This window comes from Sarcophilus harrisii, chromosome 4 (genome assembly GCF_902635505.1).
Source record: "Sarcophilus harrisii chromosome 4, mSarHar1.11, whole genome shotgun sequence".
NCBI lineage: Eukaryota > Metazoa > Chordata > Mammalia > Dasyuromorphia > Dasyuridae > Sarcophilus > Sarcophilus harrisii.
This window is the reverse complement of record NC_045429.1, coordinates 2,790,672-2,810,825: the sequence shown is the minus strand read 5'-3', so window position 1 is coordinate 2,810,825 and position 20,154 is coordinate 2,790,672. Positions and strand designations below refer to the sequence as shown.

General features: G+C 44.4%; 1 protein-coding gene across 5 annotated transcripts in view; it reads right to left on the bottom strand.

The window, feature by feature from the left end:
- ERICH3 (glutamate rich 3) overlaps positions 1-18,396 on the bottom strand; it is a 132,697-nt gene extending 114,301 nt beyond the window's left edge. For 2 of the 5 annotated variants that reach the window (XM_031968870.1, XM_031968866.1), the window contains exon 1: positions 17,778-18,388. In XM_031968870.1, the coding sequence (XP_031824730.1) occupies positions 17,778-17,800 (23 nt within the window). In that variant the 5' untranslated portion in view covers positions 17,801-18,388. Of the gene's footprint in view, positions 1-17,777 lie in introns of all 5 variants that reach the window. The other 3 variants (XM_031968873.1, XM_031968872.1, XM_031968865.1) reach the window with 3 other exon arrangements.
- Positions 18,397-20,154: the final 1,758 nt, after the last annotated feature.

The following is a 20,154-nucleotide window of genomic DNA, read 5'->3' as shown; positions in this document are numbered from 1 at the left end:
GGGGGAGGGCTGATAGAATCCTGGACAGCTTCACTCAGGCTGGTCTTCTGAAGGGAATTGCTTTGACCAATTCATTCACATAGAGGAATAAATGGCTAAATAAAGTCACTGGGTATTCCACAGCAGGAAAAGACACTGCTAAAGACGACTGGTCCTAGGGGTGGGGTTTCAGGTTCTGTGATGGCAAGAGGGAGGGGTACCTAAAGGCACTGCTTGCTCTGACTCTATCCTCCCGTGGCACAGACCTCCTTGGGAGAAGGTAGTGTGGAATTGTTTTTATTCCCCAAGTATTTAGCACAGCACCTAAGACATAGGGGTATGAACAAATGTTGGGGGGTTGTGACTGATCAACCAGAGCTGGGACAAGGAGAATTTTTCTTTAACACATCAAAAGACAAAACCTTGTTATACACATCAGGGAATGGAAGATCTGATACCCAATTTTATCTATCAAGTGAGAGAAAGATTGTATTTGCATCATGCAGGGGCTAGAACTAAAAGGCAGGTGACCATGGATGGCTTGGGGGGTTTCAGATTCTATTCACACAGATGGCGATGGACGGGATCTATGACCGGTCACCTTTGGAGTTGCTGTTTGGGGAGATAGAGGGATGGATGTACAATGGCTGGCTGGATGGTGGGTGGATGGATGAATAGATGGATGGTTGGATGGATGGGTGGGTGGATGGATGGATGGACAGATGAATAGATAGATAAATAGGACAGTTAGAAATATAGACAGGAGATGGATAGATAGGACAGCTAGATGAATAGGTAGCAGAATGGATGTGGATAGATAAACAAATAGGAAGAGGTAGAGATAGATGATAAATATACCCAAATATACATATATATTGTACATATATACACACATACATTTTGTGATTTTTCTCCTCTTGCCCACTCTCTCAAGCCTTCATGTATATCTTAAATTATCTGTTTCTATCACAGAAATAATGGGAGGAAGATGGAGAAAGGAAGGAATTCCTAAGGTGACTATCTTGTACCAGACACCGACAGTAGAGATTTAGACTAATGTATAAAATATATATGTAATACCATGTGATATGGATATTACTTATGTAGGATTCATATGTATGTGTGTATATGCCCTCATGCATATGGATGTACAGATGTACATGATTATGCAAAACACTGGAGATATAAAAAAAAAAGGGAAATTAAGTCAAATATTTAAATCTGCTCAATTTCAATGGAAATTTTTAGTTCTTAAGGACTTTCTACCATATTTCAATACTCATCACGCTACTTTCTGAGCCAAATTCATCAACAGTCATTTATCAAGTGTCCACCATGTGTAAAGCACCAGGAAAACCCAGTCTTATGCTGAGGACGGGTACAAAAATCTAGAAGACTTGATATTTTAAGGAACCCACCCAAAGATCCTGAGCCATGTCATGGGCCATTTCCTCCATAAAGTCTTCCCTGAGTCTCACCATTCAGAACTCTCGCCGTACTTCTCAATGCCCCTCTCAAGAACTTTCTATCATAGAGCATAAGGTTCTTCAGGACATGGAGAATTTCATTTTTGTCTTTGTATCTCCAGGGCCAGATACCTAATAGATCTACTGGATAAATGTTTTTGATTGATTGGCCAATGGATTCTGCTCTGTATCATAATCACTGCATATGTACCATGTGCCCTTCCCTTCCAAGGTGACAAGTTCCTTGCTGGCAATAACTGAGTCCTTTCTTTTTCAGCATGAGTATTTTTAACACAAATTGGGAGCACACTATTCATTGAGTTTGGGTGATTTCATCACATACAATCAAGGTGTTAGAATGTTGATTCCATTAGGAACAAAGGACATTGGGGGGAACAGGTTTAGGGAAAAAAGAAAATGCAGTTTGGGGGTTCTTGAAGTTGAGATACTATCCAGACAATGACAAGAAAATCAGTAGTTGTAGATGAAAGACAAGATCATCAAATCAAAACATAATGAACCCCCTACTCAGGTTCTTTGCCTTTCTTAACTACCTCTGCGGCATCTGGAGACTGATTAGAGTTCTGAAGGACCATTTGTATCATATCCCCCTGTTGGAAAACAAATCATTGTATAGTCCCTTCCAAATGGCTATACATATTTCTTATATTGTTCTCCTCTTTTTGTATTTGGAAGTTTCTACTCAATTATGGTTTTTGTATTTGTTTTATTTTAAATACTTGGGTTTTTTCTAGTTCCCTGCAAGTTCATTTTCCTCTGTAGGAGAAATCCTCAGTGCAGCAGTGTAAGATAGAACCCAAGCCCAGGATCCCCAAGCCTGGCCAGACACCAGCTCCAATAGAACTCAATAGACTGGGGGGGGGGGAAAGAAGAGGCAAGCTAACATTTACCTAGAAAAATGCAGGATTAGGAGTGTTTGATGCCTCCTTGGAGTCTCAGTTTTGCTACCAGAGTTTCTGTTTGACCAAACCCTTTCTTCTCTCTGGTTTCTTTCCTCAATGATTCTTTTGTCCCTAGCACTAAGTGGGTGCCTTTATTAAAAGGCTTGTGGGCTGGTGAATCCTTTCCTGCTCTCACAATTTAAAAACCCATAAATATAGATTAAAGCATTTAAATACCAGTGTTTCTAATCTAACTGAGGACATTAAAGAAGGCTCAACTGCAAAGTCTGGACCCATTACATTGCTTGCCAGATAGATGCCGGATTTTCTTTCCAGTAAGAGAAAGATCACAAAGTCAATTCGTCTCCATCAAATACCAAAGGTGTCCATGCCATTAGCAATCTAGACAAAAGCCTGTGTGCCAGGAAAGCTGTGGTGACTTCCAGGGACTGGCTTGTCAGGCTGGAGAACCAGGCGTTCCAGAGTCACAGAATTCCAGGACTGGATGCCATCCAGAGAGGGTAATAAGCTTTGTTCCCTTCCCACAATGTGAAAGGACATAAAGCCGAGAGTTTACCATGTGCATTGTGTGAAGTTATTATTGGAGACTGCTTCAGGCTATTATCAATTATTATATTATAATCCATTATATTATCAACATAAGAATATCAGTAAAAGAACGTCATAAGAAGGTGGAAAGAAACATCGTGGGTCTGGCAAAAATGCCCACATGGGTGGGCTCTGCTTCTTCCCACCCCTCTGAGTCTGCTTTTTCATCTGGAAAATGAGGGAGTTAAACCAGAGGACCCACAAGATGGTCTTTTCCAGCTCTAAATCTATGATCCTATTTGTGAAAAGGCAACTCAATGAGAAATCTGTTAAAAAGTATTTTGTGTCAAGTAATGGTAGTGAGGGAGTTTTCTGGGTCTTGGAAGATAGGGCGGCTCATTCTCTTCTGTTATCCTGCTGTGTGACCCCGGTAATGACATCCCTCTACCATCCATCGGTGCATCTATTGGACTCCGGATCTCATCTGACCCTCTGGATGAGGGAGACAGGGACATCTACAGGCAACATTGACTTTCTACACTCTATCATCATCTATAACTATCTATACATAACTATATGTATGCATATAACTATATATATGTATATAAGGCATAAGGAAGTTACCAAACAACCCAAAGAACCCAAAATCCATCATCACTTGGTGAATTTCTAATGCACCACAGCATTGCGTTGGACATATAGCTCTGGGGGAATCAAAAAGACCCCAAAAAATCACATCCAAACTCGCCCTTCCAAGGAAGGCTGACGCCAACTGGAAAGAGGCAATGGACACAGGCAACCATTCTCCATCTTTGAATAAGGAAGCTTCTTGCCATCCGAATTAAACCATAAACAAACCGTGGCCTGCATTTTACATGAAGTGATTGAACTGATATTCTAGAAATTCTTTTATATTACTTTCTCCTTTTTTATTGCATTCGGAGCTGCCAGATTGCAGTGATTATGCTAAATACTGACTTATAGGATCACTCAGCAAATTCTAATGATGTAGCCGGTGGAGAACTTTAATATTATTTTATTTACATTCTTAATATGTCTGGGTGAAACAACTAGGAAAAAACCCACTGATCTCCATCTGTGTAGTCTGTTGGCAAGTTAACTTGCAGACTTTTCATTTCATGGCCACATTTGGGTGGAGCAACAATTGATTGAACCGGTACAATGCGTAACTTGAAGCAAACCTCCACAAGTGCTCAGAATTCTCTTCTTGGAAGGAACCACGTTTGCCTACAAATCTAATGCAAGCTTAGGATTGTTCACCCCACAAGAAAGGACTTCCATCTGTGGACTAGAGAAGGGCACTTGCCCCTCAGAGCCCAACAGAAACACCAACACCCAAGCAAAGCATCGTGGGGATGACAGGAGGGGAGAGAGGGGGTTCCAACGTGGAAGTTGACACTGATCAGACTTGTGTTTTCCATACCCATTCCTTACTGGCATTATCCTTTAAATATATGTCCACTCTCCCCATGTATATTGTGGATATTTTTTTTTTTTGCGACAGTTCTGCCCAAAGAAATGGTTTCCATTGATTGTAGGTGTTATACCATCTCAGTAAAAATCTTGTCTAAAACAATCTTCACAAAATTAACTGGTAAATTGTTAGTGGGGAATCACATCACCGGGGGCTTGTTAGAGATAATATAGCCTCTCAGGAATACCCCATAGAACACAAATCGTCCCTCTAGGACTCACAACCACAAGTGCAAGTTAGGGGAGTGAGCCCAGAAGGAGCACTCTACATGAATAATAAATGAGCAACAACTACATAAAAATGGTCCAAATCACTAATAAGTAAAATTCAAATTGAAACAACTGTGAAGATCCACCTCACATTCACGTTACTGGCAAAAATAAAAAACAGAAATAGAGTGGGTGGAGCTAAAGGAATAGAAAAACAGAATGGTACTAAATAGGGGGACCATTCAACTTTTCCTGATCATTATGGAAATAACTTGGAATTATTTTAAAAAGTAATTAAATATTGAGAAGTTGGGTATAAGAAGACTGAAAAGGTAGAAAGGGTCCAAGTGATGGAGATCTTTAAATATCAAAGAATTTTATGTTTGATACTGGAAGAGATATTAAGCATGGAGGTAACATGGTCAAACCTGCAGCTCAGAAAGATCATTTCACCAGCTGAATGATCCATCCCCATGTTCATCAAATTATATTAATTAAACTTCATTATTAATTTAATAATTGCCCATTTTACTTCCCAAATTGGGCACCAATAATTAATTTAAATATGTTCAATTGGAATTGTTTTAATTATATATCTTTCCCCCCTCCATTTGTATTCTTTTTTCTAGCCTAATATTAATCTTGACCTTTCTCTTAACAAGGCAGTGACATGACTGCATACAGACACACCTCTAATGAGTTATTTCCCATAGGCTAAAATAAAATCAATTTCATTTTCAGGGATAATATTTGGTGTTTATTATATTTAGTTCCTTTCTTTTTTTCTCTAATGAAAGCACTGATGATATACTGGCATGAAGCTCCAGTGAAGCCTACAAATGACCTTGAACCTTACACCTTGAACCAGATTTTCTAACATGTTTAACCACCCTCAAGTATGACCTTAGCAAGTTATTAGAATTTGTGTCTCTTCTTTCAACCAGATGTTGATCACTGTTTTTGTGATGACCTTCTTACAACTAGTGCATGGGAACACTGCAAATATGGGAACAAATATCCCACAAAAGGCATGTCTTTCTGCCTTTGGGTACGTGATAAAGCCAGCTCGTCAATGTTTTATCTGCTTCTCTAAGGGAAACCTGTAAGCCGGCATTCCATTTTGCTGCCACTTCCTTCTGGAATTTGTTTATTTTTTCTTCACAACCGGTGCATCCCTCCCTTCCTCCCTCCCAGACTATCTCTTATTTCACTACCTTGTGTGTGGATTTATGTCCTTATTAATTTGATATGTACGCTCTTTATTCTCCGTGAACTTGTCCTCCATTAGAATATAAAGTAATTGTGAGTAAAGAGTGTTTCATTCGTTGTACTCATATCCCCAGCATCCAGCTCAGTGTTAACGCATAGCACTTAATAAATACTTGTCAATCGATTGATTGCTTGATTGATTTTGCTTAAGCCTAGAATAGCCAGAGTGATGTGATTCAGTCCTCTGGGATTATGTCCCTTCGTGGGCCATTGGATAAGGATCTCGCATTTGGAGCTTCAATAGCCAAGTTAATGACTATGGACTTATCAAAGTCTAACAATCTAGAGATTCTTTGCCCCATTTTCCATCCCTTTGCCACCATCGCAGTAAAAGCAGAAGAGACATGGGGCGGAGAACCACTTTGTAGTCTGGTTTTACGGATCGACACAACCGAATGATTGGCCCAATGAGCCTCTGTTTCTGAGTAGGGTAGAGTAGTCTGCAAAAAGCAGACATGGAATCTGCTCCTAGGACCGTGCGAGAAATCTCTCCAACAAGGGACGGCTAGAGCTTGTGCTCTGTCAGGAAGCCTTTGGAGACTCCGTGCCCGGCAGCTGCAGAGCAGGGCTGGGGAGAGAAGCAATATACACGGTGTAGATACAATACACACAAAGTAAGAAAAGAAGGCGAAGAAAAACAAACTCACTCTGGGTCAGTGCAATGACCCACGGGAGCCTTTGGGAGCAGGCAATGAAAAATGCTTCCCTTTGCCCATGGACAAACAAGGTTCAAAACTCGAGGAGGATAGGGGACCCGCTGTCTCTGGGAAGAGCTCTGGGTTCGTTGGTTGTTTGGGATTAATATTGTCCTTGTAATGAGGGAAGGTTCAGTGCAGAGTGGGGGGCTGGAGAGCAGAGCACCCAGAAATAATGACAGCAGCTACTATTTATACGGTGCTTTAAGGCATACAAAGCACCTCACATTTGTAATCTCATTTGATCTTCACCACAGTTCTGTGTCAGACATGTTGTTAATATAGTCATTTTGCAGATGAGGGAACTGAGGAAGGTGGGAGGTGAGGTAACAAAGCACCTCACATTTGTAATCTCATTTGATCTTCACCATAATTCTATGTCAAACATGTTGTAAATAGAGTAATTTTACAGATGAGGAAACTGAGGAAGGTGGTGGTTAAGGTATGATACCCTGACCTACAGATGCTCTTAAAAGCATTTTTCCTTTTCTTTTGCATCTCCTAACGCTCCCAAGATAATCTTGGGGGGTACTGGTTACATTTCTTAAGGATCAGACCTTAAACCAAAATCAGTCCGATTCTCATTAGCCACCAATAGGTCCTAGTCCAGACTCCATTTGGTCATTGTTTGGGTCCTGGTTAACTCAGATTGGATAAAAATAGCAGTCATTTCTGCTTTGGCCAGAACCCTTCCCCTCCCAGAGTCATTTATTTATTTAGATGTTTTGGACTAGATAAAAGAGGTGATTCTTTGCCTCAATTCTTCCCTAGCTTTAATCCCTAAATGGGCACAGCCTCAATCAAACTGAGACCTGCAAGATGTGAGTTTAAAAAGGCCCAAAGTTTCCCATTGAGTCCAGGACCATCTCCAGTCATCCTGATCTCTATCTGACCACTGAGTCCAAATGGCTCCGGAAGGGAAAGTGAGGCAGGGGACCCTGCTCAGCCTTCCCTTACTAAATCCAATTTACTTGCATGTCACAGCGCCATCTCCATGATGACAGGGTTCTCTTCCAGAAAGGACAAACAAAAAGAGCCAAAGTTCACACAGCTAATAAGTGTCTTGAGTAAGATTTGAACTCAGATCTCCCTAATTCCAAGTCCAGCACTCCATCCACTGCCCCACCTATCTACTTATCTTACTGTGACAGAAACACTGAAACCATCCGAAATTATATTTTTTCAAAAAGAATGCTCTAGGCTCTTGTCTGAATAGGAATAAAGCTGTTGCAAAGCTCTTGCAGTGGACTATAAGTCACAGAAAACTACTTAATACAAATGCTACATAAAATTTTCAAATATGAAATATTACTGGTCACAGCCTGGAGAAGGAAAGAGATGGCCAAATTAATGGCTACCATAAAATATTATGATTCAATTCTGCTTGGATTTTTTACCTTTTACAATGCCATTTCATAACTAGAATGTGCTATTTCTAGTGCCTACACTATATAGCTGGATCTTTCTTTTGCTTTACTCTTCCTCCCCAGCCCTTGAAACTAAGAGTGCTCAAAGGTTCTCCACGTTTGCTAACACTAAGGATGCTCAGAGCTTCGCCATGTTTGCTAACACTAAGGATGCTCAGAGGTTTGCCAGATTTACTAATACTAAGGATGCTCAGAGGTTCACCATGTTTGCTAATACCAAGGATATGGTGAACCTCTGAGCAGCCTTAGTACTAATTTTCTTCTTTCTGGGACTACCTTGTATGTGAAACCTCTCTGTAGCCCTTATAGATGTATTTGTGTGGTTTCTATTACAGTCCCCCCACACCACCCCTTCACATAGCCCTTCATTTGGAATGGAACAGAAACTACAATCAGCCTTTTCATTTGTTTCTTTCCTTTCTTGCCACCATATTAAGCCATAGTCATTACTTATAGAACCATGCACACAAAAGGAGTATCTGAAAAGTTCAGTCTTGACACAGGAAAATGTAGGTACTCATAACATCAGCTATGAACTCAGATAAACAATAAAATGAACTAAGAGCTTTTGAGTAGACAGAAGCCCAGCCAATCAAATAAGAATTTTCAAGTCTTTTTGGGTTGGCAAGGAGAACATCAAGAACAAGGGGTAATCAAGATGACAGCTAAAGCCAAGATCAAATCTACTTCCCGATCCCCTGCACTTCAGCCATTCACTCAGAAAGAACAGAAGAGGAAAAGAAGCAGCAAGATTGTGGTGAATTAAGAAATGTCCCCAACAGGTTTTGCTCAAAATGTGAAGGCATGAGAAGCATTTCCCTTTAGTTTAGAGCAATAACCAGCATGAGAACTTCCTCATCTGGTAATATCTGGACCCCCAGAAGAAATCACCTCACTTGCTTACATGGATTTTCCAAAGAGGGTTTCCCTTCTGAGCCAGCAATTTTTCAGGATCTTGAAATAAATGTCTGACAAAGTGTGACAGAGGATTGAATCTCTATCAATAAAATAAACGACATTCTGAAAGAGAAAAGGACCCAGGACACAAGAAGTGATGCTCCATCATATCACCATTGCAAAGAGTGAGAAGGTAAAAAAAAACAAAAAAAACTCCAAAGGATAATTACGAAACGAGAAGCCTTTTTAACAAAAGGAATAGAGATTCTGAGCTGTAGTCTCTATGTTTGCATTGGCATTTCCAAAGCTCTGATTACTGTCTATTATCTCCTTTTTCAATGGCTACTAAAGCCCTCTGACATCCTTAGGGATCAACACTTTTAAGTGTCTTTTTTTCTTCAAATTTTGAATTTTTTAAATTTAGATTTACAATTTTTTTCCTGAAAAAGTGTTGCAACAAAATGTTTGAACCAATTTTTTTTAACTTTTAGAACTGCAATCTATTTTATAAGGTACTCATACTGGGCTGATTTTGTTTTCAGCCCATAATAATAACTTGCAAAGATAGTAAAAGTGGATTCAGGTAATACAAATATTATCACTGTAACTGACCATAACCACAATAAACATAAAATCAAAGAAAGGATTTTCTGAAAGATGCTTTTGGTGGTTTTCACTGGATTTGTAATTTGATCAGTGTAGGAAAACACCAAGAATGGAAATTCTTGCACTGACAGAGATCAGAAATCTCTCTGCCAATCAATCATTAGATGAAATCATTTCAGAGGGTTTGTCCCATTGCAAAGTAACAAACGTCATAGTTTTGTGTCCTAGGACTATAATAAAGCCAGAATTAATAACACCTCTGGAAGTGGTAAAGCAAGACAGCCATGCTCCAAGATGGCAGGGTGGCAGATGTTGCTTCTTACGTGTCCATCAGTATTGGTTCAATCCACAATTAACCACATTTGCTCTGTGTTTGGTAGTGTGCATTTAGTTTTGTTGGGAGTTTTTGGAGAGAAAGGACTGTGCTAACTACTGGGGATGCAAAGAAAAACAAATGTGGGGGGGAAGCTCCCCATCCTAAAGAGTGAGACAACAGGAAGATTGTCTTGTAAGCATGAGATATATCCAGTGTGAATGGAAAATGATCTCAGAGGGAAGGCACTAAGGCAGCCTGGAAAAGCTAATTACAAATGGGACGTTAGCTGAGCCTTGGAGGAAGCTACCAAGAGATGAGAAGAAAAAGGGGGAGGTTTCAAGCGAGTGAAAAATCTGGGAACCAGGAGATGGGTGTGGGGCACTAGGATGCTGGAGCTCAAAGTTCATGGGGCAGAGTATGGTCTAAAGTTTGGAAAGGTAGGAAGGGACAGTTTATAAAAAACGAAGGATTTTCTGTTTGATCATGGAGACAATGGAAGTCACTTGAGTTTTGGAATGGAATTTTAAGAAGCCCAATTAGCTGAGCAGGGAGCAAGGAGGAGGAGGGTATTAGTCAGGGAACAGTTGGCCATGACCAGTTCTTTGACATGGAGGAGTCCCATGTTGGGGAGCCCTTGTGGGCATTGCCCTGACAAATAAGACCCAGCTCTCAAGAGTAAGTTAGACTTGAGCCATCATGTGAACAGCAGCTGTGTCTGGGAGCCACGGAAAAGGATCCGAGTCCATTGCCACAAAACAAAGCAGCTTCTGCTGGTTAAATGGCCCCTTGGGGACAGTCAGTAAATGTCTCTGTGCTTTACTATTCCATCTCTAAAATGGAAGATGTGATAATAATTCTAGCACCTACTCATAGGACTTTCTGAGACTGCTCCCACAGCCCCACCCTTGCTGCTGCTGAGCTCAGGACCTCCAACCTGATCTGTTTCTCCAATGGGTGTCTCTGCTTCTCCTTAGGCAGCCTGGGGGCCCCCACTCCAAGAGCTCCCCATACTGGTCCAAACTTCTGGTGGACACCCATTAGCCCCACAGCTCGGGTCTCCCAAGCCCACATGATCCCACAGCTTCTTCTCAGAATCAGGGATTGGGGGTCGTGCCCTTTGGAAAGCTAAATGCCAGCCTGGCCACCCCGTGTTCCAAGCACTCTGCCCGGCCTGAGGACAAAGGCAAAGATTCTAAATTCTCTGGCTTCAAAGAGCTTACGTCCCACTGTTGAGAGATCAAGGACAAGCAGATGTACACAAGTCCAAATTATGGCCAAAACAAAGACAAAGCTTTGTTTGTTTTACCGGACCCATGATGTCCTTCAGAGGATTTGCTCCATGTGGGAACAGAGAGATCTCAAAGATATCAAGCCCAATGCTCTTGTAGCACACGTGGGGAAACAGACTCAAAAGGCTTAAAAGGTTTGCCCAGGAGGGCTCTCGTCCAACAGGGAATCTGGCATGAGCCAACGGGAGCGAGGCTGCTGGGCTCCCCGACTGCTGTCCCTTGGGAGGACGCAGAGGCGCAGTCCGGCGGCCTCCCTCCATCTCACTTCCCATTCGGGGGGGTCTCTTCTATGGAGGAAAGAATACCACGCTCTCCATCACAGAATACGAGCGAGAAGGGACAGGCAGCCTTCGGCTCCCAGCGCCGTCCCTCTTCACAAATCTCAGCCCTGCCAAGTTAATAAGAACATACTGTATTTCTTAAGGCTAAGAGAACAATATAAGCTACATTGACAGCCCTCAGTTCAGTGATTGACTTTTCCTGTCTCTATGAAAAAGCCAAACGGCCCCTGCTGCAGTGAATTCAGGAGATGAAAGCTGAAGGTCAAGTCAGCTCTTCAGCTCCCATTCCAAGAACTTTTTTCTGGATATCTTGCAAAAAACATCTGTGTATATAGTTCACCAACTGTGCCCTCACCCTTTCCTTACTGTTCTCCTCTATTAGAGCGCTTTAAAAAACAGAGAAAGTGGGGCCAGGAGAGCAGCCTCAGGAAGCTCCCCCCCCCACAATAGCCATTCTACAGCATCTTCCCCCACCCACCTCTCCCACCTCCTCTCAGCTACTGCTGTTCCTAAGCTGCTGAGAACCTGAAACAGAAAGGGGATGTCAATGTGTCCCCACACGACTGAAGTTTTCATCCAGAGTCTGCAATGTCCGACTCTCAAAAAGAAACCCCAATTATTTCAGACATTGCTGCGCAGAAGATCTTACTCCTCCCCTAGTATAACCATCGAGCCAGGACACTTTGGGCTCAATCTAAGAACGGGGAAGGTGATCTAAGGTCCAGATCCCAGAAGATGGGGCTTCCCATCCAACCTCTGTCCCAGCAGCGTCTCAGGAGCCAAATTCACCCCGTGGCTTGAATCATTTTGCTCGGTCAAAGTCAGTGCCAGGAACCTTAACCCCTGTTTGTCTCAGGCTCCTTAAAGCCCAAGTTGGCCTTCTCAGAATGATTTTTATCAATGCATAAAATGAAATGGGGAAGACTGCAAAGGAAGCCAGTTGTACTGCAATAACATTTAAAAAAATTAAACAACATATTCCCATGTCCTGGTAAGGAAGCCCTGGAGATGCTTGAGTTTTATGTTGCCTCCTGCAGTTTTGTGTCTTCCTCTTCTTCCTCCTTGCAGCTCTTGTGGGGGTTACTGAGCTTGGGTCATTCCTAACTCCTTCCTGTGTTTATTTTCAGGCAGAGCCGAGACCCTGATAATCTCTTCTGATCTGTCCTTCAGTGTGAGCAGAAGCCATTCCATCCAAGAAATTGCTATTGCCACAAACTAAATCTAAGTTAAAAAAGAATGCCCCAAACCCAAAGGCAATGTCATCCGAGCTTGTAGCTGGCTCTGGTTTTTTCCCTTTTCTTCTTTTAGTCATCTAAAAACCTGTTCACATCGCTTTGAGTGATTTTCAGAAGGCCAAGGCTAACTATCTGTATTTCTAGGAAAGTCTCTGTTACCCAGCCAGCCAGCTTCCTGTGGTTGTTTCAGTCAGAGATTTGGTGTTTGGGCTCTGGGGATGGGGAGATGGAGGACAAATCAAAAGCTAAGATCAATACACTGAATACACAAGAACCACATAGGGGAAAGTGACTTAAGCTAAGCAAAGGATCTGTCAACTGAGATATTCCACTCTATAGAAATCTCCTAGGAGGTTTCAGCCACTATCCCTGGATGGTCACCAAAGTATGGCTTTTAGAGCCAGGGGGACACCAGCCTAAAATAATGGAAACATGGAGAAAGGTGACCCTCAACTTAGATTCATTACAATGGCCAAACTCTGAGAACAACTGAGCAAACACAGCCCTCTTCTCTCAAGAATGAGATTGGGGACTAGGGGTACAGAATGTTGCAGACCTCATCTATAGCTTCTATCTCAGCTGACTTCTCTTGACTGTTCTTCTTTGTCACAAGGAGCATACAAGGGCATGTCAGAAAATGATTGTGACTTTCAGTCCTGGTTCCAGTCCCTGAAACTGCTGCTTTCTACTTGTGTAACTCTAGGCAAGTCTGTTATTCTGTCTGTATCTCAGTTTCTTCATCTACAAAATTAGAACGTTTGGAAGAGTTGACCTCTGAGATCCCTTTCCCCTCTAAATCTTGAGTCCTAACTTTAAAAAACAATCAAAAGACCATCCTTGTGAATGGTCTTTATGACCATTTTTATTTACTCCAAAATATAGCTGAACCTAAGTCAGCATTGGCCATTTACAATTTTTATGTAAATTGTTCATGCTATAATTAAGTGAGTAATAGAATCCAAAAGCAATGGAATAAGGGATCCATCAGTGCATCCCTCATTGATTGGTGGAGTTTTGAGAAATTAAAATGTCTGGTTTATTGTACAATTGTACTTCATTACCATGTTCTCCTTGAAAATAAAGTAATAACAACTAACTGCTTTAGTAATGATGGAAAAGCTTTCTCAGCTTTAAAGAAACCCTTTATTTGCTATTGAAATTTTTATTATTTCTAAATGGTGGCATATGCAAAAATCCATTCTTTTTACTCAGAGGAAAACTTTAGTAGTTTGGAAAATCTGGCTCTCAAGTACAATTGCCAGTTCTTTGTGTTGGTGGTGTTAAATTTTAGATTATTGTTTCCATCACCGTAGTCCATCATCATCCGCATTATCTATAAAAAAGCCAGTGGTGGAACAAAGGTCACTGGTGATTTACAGTTCTTGCAGTCGCATTAGCTAGATTTAGCTTATTGGTAAAAGTAAACAAAGTACAAGTGAAGTAGAAGCAGGTGCATATTCTTGCCAATGCCTGCACATTCCTGGTGTCATAATCTAGTACCAGCCCTTGCATTTATATTAAAAGTCTTTATTTAATAGATCAAAGAAAGAAAAGAAATGGAACAGTGATTCGCATCATCACTGGCAATGAAAACATCAAATCCGAATTTCTAAACACTTCAGGACATGGACAGTGTCTTAAGGAAGTAGAAATAGTACTTAAGGGGAGAGAGAGAGAGAGAGAGAGAGAGAGAGAGAGAGAGAGAGAGAGAGAGAGAGAGAGAGAGAAGGAAGGAGAGGGAGGGAGAGAGAGGGAAAGGAAGAGGAAGAGGGAAAAGGAGAGGGAGAGAGAGGGGAGAGGGGAGAGAAAGCAAGAGAGAAAAAGGAGGGAGGGAGGGAGAGAGAAGACAGAGGGGAAAGAAAGAATGAGACAGAGAAAATAGAGAAAGAGGGAGGGAGGGAGGGAGACAGAGAAGGAGAGGGAGGGAGGAAGAGAAAGCAAGAGAGAGAAAGGGGGAGAGGGAGGGAGAGAGAGAAGGCAGAGGGGAAAGAAAGAATGAGACAGAGAAAATAGAGAGAGAGAGAGGGGGAGGGAGGAAGAAAGAAAGGAACAAAGGAAGAAGAGGGAAACATCAGACATAAGCAACTATAAATACATCTGTTCTGTGTCTTAAAAGGGTAGTGGGAGACATCTACTGTTGGAGTGGGGTGGGAAGTATAGGGAAGGTTAATCTAGGGACCAATAATCAATCATTAATTTCATATATACCTCCAGCATAGTTGGTAAAATTACCAACTATAAAGAGCTATTAACAGATTACATCAGGAGTTTTTTGAACTGAGAGAAAATGGGTTCTGTCACTTTAAGGTCCAGCTGTAAAGAGGCCCATGAGGACCCCGCAAATTGAGTGGAAGACATCCAAGTTCTTTTGGCTACATGTGTTTCCAAAATGTCTGCCTACCAGTGTCCACTCTCCCCAATAACCACATGCGATCGGGGGAGAGGTGGGGTGGAGGAGGGTGAGAATATACCAAGTTTATGGGAGCGATGTTTTTTAACTTCTGTTCTTCCTACACCATTGTGGGTACATACCTTTGCTTTGAGCTAATTCTGTTAACTAGCTATTATAGGTAACACACTGATGGGGGCTCACGTTACAATGTTAAAAACCTAGACCTAAAGAGCAACATTGTCCGGGACTTCTTGTGTGCCAGAGGAGAGTGGGAGAGGAGATATGAGGCGCAGGGGGAGGTTGAATGAGATTTCGTTCTCAAGTTCTCTTCAGAACCCCAGTTCCCTTCCCCTTGTAGACACAGTGAAGAGTTATACAAGAGTTTCAGAAAAAAATTTGACTAGAGTAACTGAAGTCTCAATTATCTATAATTTAACAAGCAGTTACAGATTTTCTCTACTTAAAAATTGATGATTAAATGGTCTAATCAGACTCTCAACAGCCAAAATCTTGAAAAATACAGGAAGACAAGCATGACTGACACATTCATTTTCCTGAAGGGAGGCAAAGCCCAGACACCAGCTGTAGACTAACGAATGTTCCTTCCGTCCAAAATAATACTCCGGCAAATGACAAAACAGGGCCACATCGAAGGCTGCCCTACAAAGTGCAGAACTGTTTAAATGCAAAATACAGAGACGGGATGATAAAGGACAAGGGCCAGAATTGAAGTCTGACGACCTAGATTCAAGACCTGTGTGGGTTTCTATAAAACCACTAGTCTAGGTCACTTCTGGCTCCAATTGCTAATCGTACCACTGAAGTGGGAGTCTTAACCCCAGCCTGGAAGTCACAGAGACCCACAGGCAAGCCCTGCTTTTGACAAGTGTCGGCAAATCACTGACCAGCTCAGTGCTCCCGAACAGTGACTGCCTATTATTCACAGGAACGATTTCCACACCTGATCCCGACAGGTCCAAAATACAAGATCAAATAAGAAACAAGTGTAGCTGTGAGAGAAGCAGATTCATAGCTAAGAAAAAAAGTAGTAAACACAGCATCAAGTCTTGAACACAGGACCTAAGTTCAAATACCACCCACAGCAGGCCTTCTAGATGACTGGACAAGTTCTCTAGGGCTCAGTTTCTTCATCTGTAAAATAGGGAGATTAGTTCTTCTCTAACAAGTGAGATTCAAATGAAACCACCAGTTTGGCGAATAGTAGGTGTTTAATAAACGCTCGCTGTTTGGTGGATGATGGGGATTCGAGGCACCTTGCAAACCTAAAGGTGTTGCCGATAAGTCAAGGATCATTATGATCCCTGGACCGTTTCCCAGAAAGGCTTGGAAGTGATTTCCATCATGGTGCCTTCCTTTGCTTGCAGTTTCTGAGTCATTCAAGCTTATTTCATCTGCCCAGAGAATTCATTAAAATGTGAAATCTGCAAGTTAGACTATAAATTCCAAGCGTAGCCATTAATGCTGCATTTCAGACATCACAAACTTCGAATGACTTTAAATGTGTTGTCCTCTGCTAATTTGCTGCTCTCAATAATGCACAATAAATTCAATTAAAAAGAAAAGCATCTTAAAATTATTTGCAAGATCAACTAGGATAGCTCTTGGCTCCCTAGATGTATCATAATAAAAACTCATCTAATATGCATTACATTGTTTAATTCAAAAGGAAATTGGATCTTCTCCTGCCACCCTCCATAAGGGACTGAAGCCATTTTTTGAAAGCCGCATCCGCTAATGATTGTCTTAATTTTCTCGAGATATTTGAAGTATTTGCCAAGCTCATCTTCCCGAGGCAGATCCTAATAAAGGTAAATGGGGACGGATGATCGCGGCCTTGGGCTCCAAAAAGGCCTGTCCCAGGTCAGCCTAGGGCTCAAGAGAGCTCTCTGCCCGTCCTCCCCGTCCTTCCGTCCTCCCCATCCTCCCGGCCTCCCCAAAGGCAACTTCCTAAGGTTCCCGAGATCCTACGAGAGTCAAGGGGTGCCCGGCCTGCAATGAAGCACTTCTCTGCCAATGACATCTTTAAAACTCTTTCCCATCGCACTGGGCCTCATTCGTATGCAAGGCACGGGAGGAGGCATTTAGTTTTCAGTCTCAATTCTCCAAGTTAGCGCAGATTTGGGTGACCTGTAATTTTACACTTAAACATACAATGCTCCGCACCGCGGGGTCTTCCAGATCCCCACTGCAGCCGCAGCTTAATTGATGCACTCCCCTCATCCACTTATTCTGGAGTTTTTAATTCTTCAAGTTAACATTTCAAAGGGGGCTGCTTAGTTCAGGAGAGAAGTGGGGAGTGGGGGGGGGGGCTGATTGGCTCCCGCAGGATTTCAGCCATCCACATGGCGGTCCAGAATTCTCTAGGTGTCTCCCCGGCCCATCTTCCTCCTTCTCCACCTCCTTACCTAGATTTTTCCCTCTTCTTCCTCCCCCTCCCTCTTTTCCTCCCCCTCCCCCTCCCCTTCCCCTCCCTTTCCCCTCCCCTTCCCCCTCCTCCTCCTCCTCCTCCCGCCTTCTCCTCCCTTTCCTTTTCCACCCCCTCCCCCTCCTTCTCCTTTCCCACCTCCTCCCCTCCTCCTCCTCTCCCTCCTCCCCTTCCTTCTCCTTTTCCACCTCCTCCCTCCTCCTCCTCCTTTTCCCCCTCCCCGCCTGCCCCCCTCCTCCCTTTCCCTGCCTCCCTCGGAGGAAGGGGGAGGGGAGCCTGGGCTGCGGCGGCTGCGGGGGCTGGCGGGCTCCAGGTGTCACTTACCCGGGCGGGTGAGGCCGGCTCATTTTGGCGGGGGGGGCTCGTGGACAGCGGAGAAAACGTGAAGCGCGGGGGCGCCGGGCCGGGGGGGGGCCTTCGCTGGGCCCGCACGGGCTGCTCAGGTCGGCCCGCAGGGAGCCCGTGGGGGGCGGCTCCGCCCCGCGCCCCGCGCCCCGCACCCGGAGCCCGGCCCGCAGTCTCCTGGCCCCAGGCCGGTCCCCGGTAGCCACAGCCTTCCCGTTGCTAGGGGAGGAGGAAAGGAAAGGAGGGGGGGCAAGGGAAGGAGCTCATGTGACAGAGCCTCAGAGCAGCTGCAGAATCCAGGGGCCACCGGGAGCCTGACGGAGCCGAGACCCCAAGGGGGAGGAGGGGGATCGGGGAGGGGAGCCCTGCTCCGGGGCCGGGCCAGGCCAGCGGCAAGTGCGCCCCAGCTCCGGGCTCCTGGGAGCCGGGGTTCCCCCGGCACCTGCGAGGCAAACACAAACACAGCTGTTCCCTCTTCGGCCCGCCGCCAGGCCCCGGGCTGCCCAGGGTCCGAGAGCACAGGGGGCTGAGGCTTCACGGAGCTGGGAGGGCAGAAGGCGGCCCGATGGAGGCAGGTGCCCTGGGGAGAAGGCCGGCCCCGGCCCCCGAGAGTCAGCCCCAGCCCCCCAGAACTCAGCCCCGGCCCCCGAGAGTCAGCCCCAGCCCCCCAGAACTCAGCCCCGGCCCCCGAGAGTCAGCCCCGGGGCCCCGAAGGCGCAAGGCAAGGGCCGCGTCTCCCTGGCAATGCCGGCTCCCGCCCGGGAAGTTGCCCTTGGCCGCCGCGGGGATGCCCCTGCTCCCAGCCGCGCCCACCGGCAGCAGGGAATCTGCAAAGAATCATACTAGTGATAACTTGGACGCGTAGCTAGACTCCCTCAGATGCCCCTTAACCTTCTGCAATGTGGCTTCCTTCCCCACCTCCCTGCCCAACCGCTTCTCAGTTCCCAAGGACCCCTTGGTTGGGAGGGCCAATAAAAAAATAATAATAAAGGTGTTAAGGGTGCTTTTTAAAACATAACCGGCCCCTGGGGAGGGAGAAAGGGAAGAAGGGAGGGGGGAGGGAATAAGAGGGAGAAAGGAAGGAGGAAGAAAAAAGGGAGGAAAGGAAGAAAGAGAAAAGGGAATAAGGAGAGAGGGGGAAACCGTTTATTATTTATTACATGCCAAATAATTAAGGTACAAATAGAAAAGTGATGAAGGCCTTGTGCTCTCAAAGACATTCCATCTTACTAGGGAATACAGTGACTAGGGCAGAAGCCCCGGGAAGTCAAGGAGATCTGTAGGGCAGTCAGTCCATCGGGAACTTTTCAGCAACAACAGCAGTATCTGGCACAGGGCACAGTACCAGAGGTGGAGGTTGGGGGAGAAGAGGTTCAGGGGCTCCTGGCCAGCCTGACAGGTGATTTAAGTCCCCCAGGACAGACGCCTGGTGAGCTGTGAAGGGTGAGTTAGTGGTCTCCTTCAGAGCTGGAGCCTGCTAGATACAAGACTGATGGCCCTCACCAATCAAGGCAGCTCATCCCCGATTCCGGCTCCACCTTTGAGAGGTGCTTTCCTCATATTACTGTGATGGTCTGATTCTGTTCTTGGTTCTGTTTACTTCGTCCACACACGCTCCAGGTTTCCCTTAATTATTTATACTAGTTATTCTCTAACGGAACCCCTGAATGAGCATTCACCAAGTGTTGATTGTGTGCCGGCCATCGCACTAGGTCATGGGGATGCTGGTTGTTTGGTGTCCATCACTCTTGAAAAGGACCAACATGACATCACCATGATAGAGTCGGGTTGCAATGTGCCCGACTGTGGCTGATCAGACCCATACGAGCTCAGGGTGCTTGGCCACAAGTCGGGCACAAATAATCCCCAAGAACATTTGGGTGGCACAGCACCTTCTCTGATGAGGACTGTAGACGTCATGCTGTGCAAAAGAAGTCAGATCAAAGGAAAAATACACAAGAAAGGGGTTTCTGAAAAAGCGGATCTGCCTTCAATCTCTGGTTCTCTCTCTGGATGTGGATGGCACTTTCCATCCCAAGTCTTTTGAAATTGTCGTGAATGGCTTCATTGGTGAGAAGAGCCGAGTCCATCAGACTTGATCAGTCTCTGTCCTCTGAGCCTCATTCCTCCCATTCATTTGGTTCATCTCCTTCCTCGTTGCCTCTAAAGGAGCATAGAGTTCACACACTCGGTGAAGGTCAGAAGCAGTCCGGAACCTAGGTCTTGTGATCACAGAACCAGGGTGCCTCTCTATCGCTCTCTATCCCTCTTCGGCCTCCCTATTTACAACCATCTCTCAAGGTCGGTCATTTCTGTATCTATCTCCCATCTCTCCCTTTTCTTCCTTCTTTTCTGC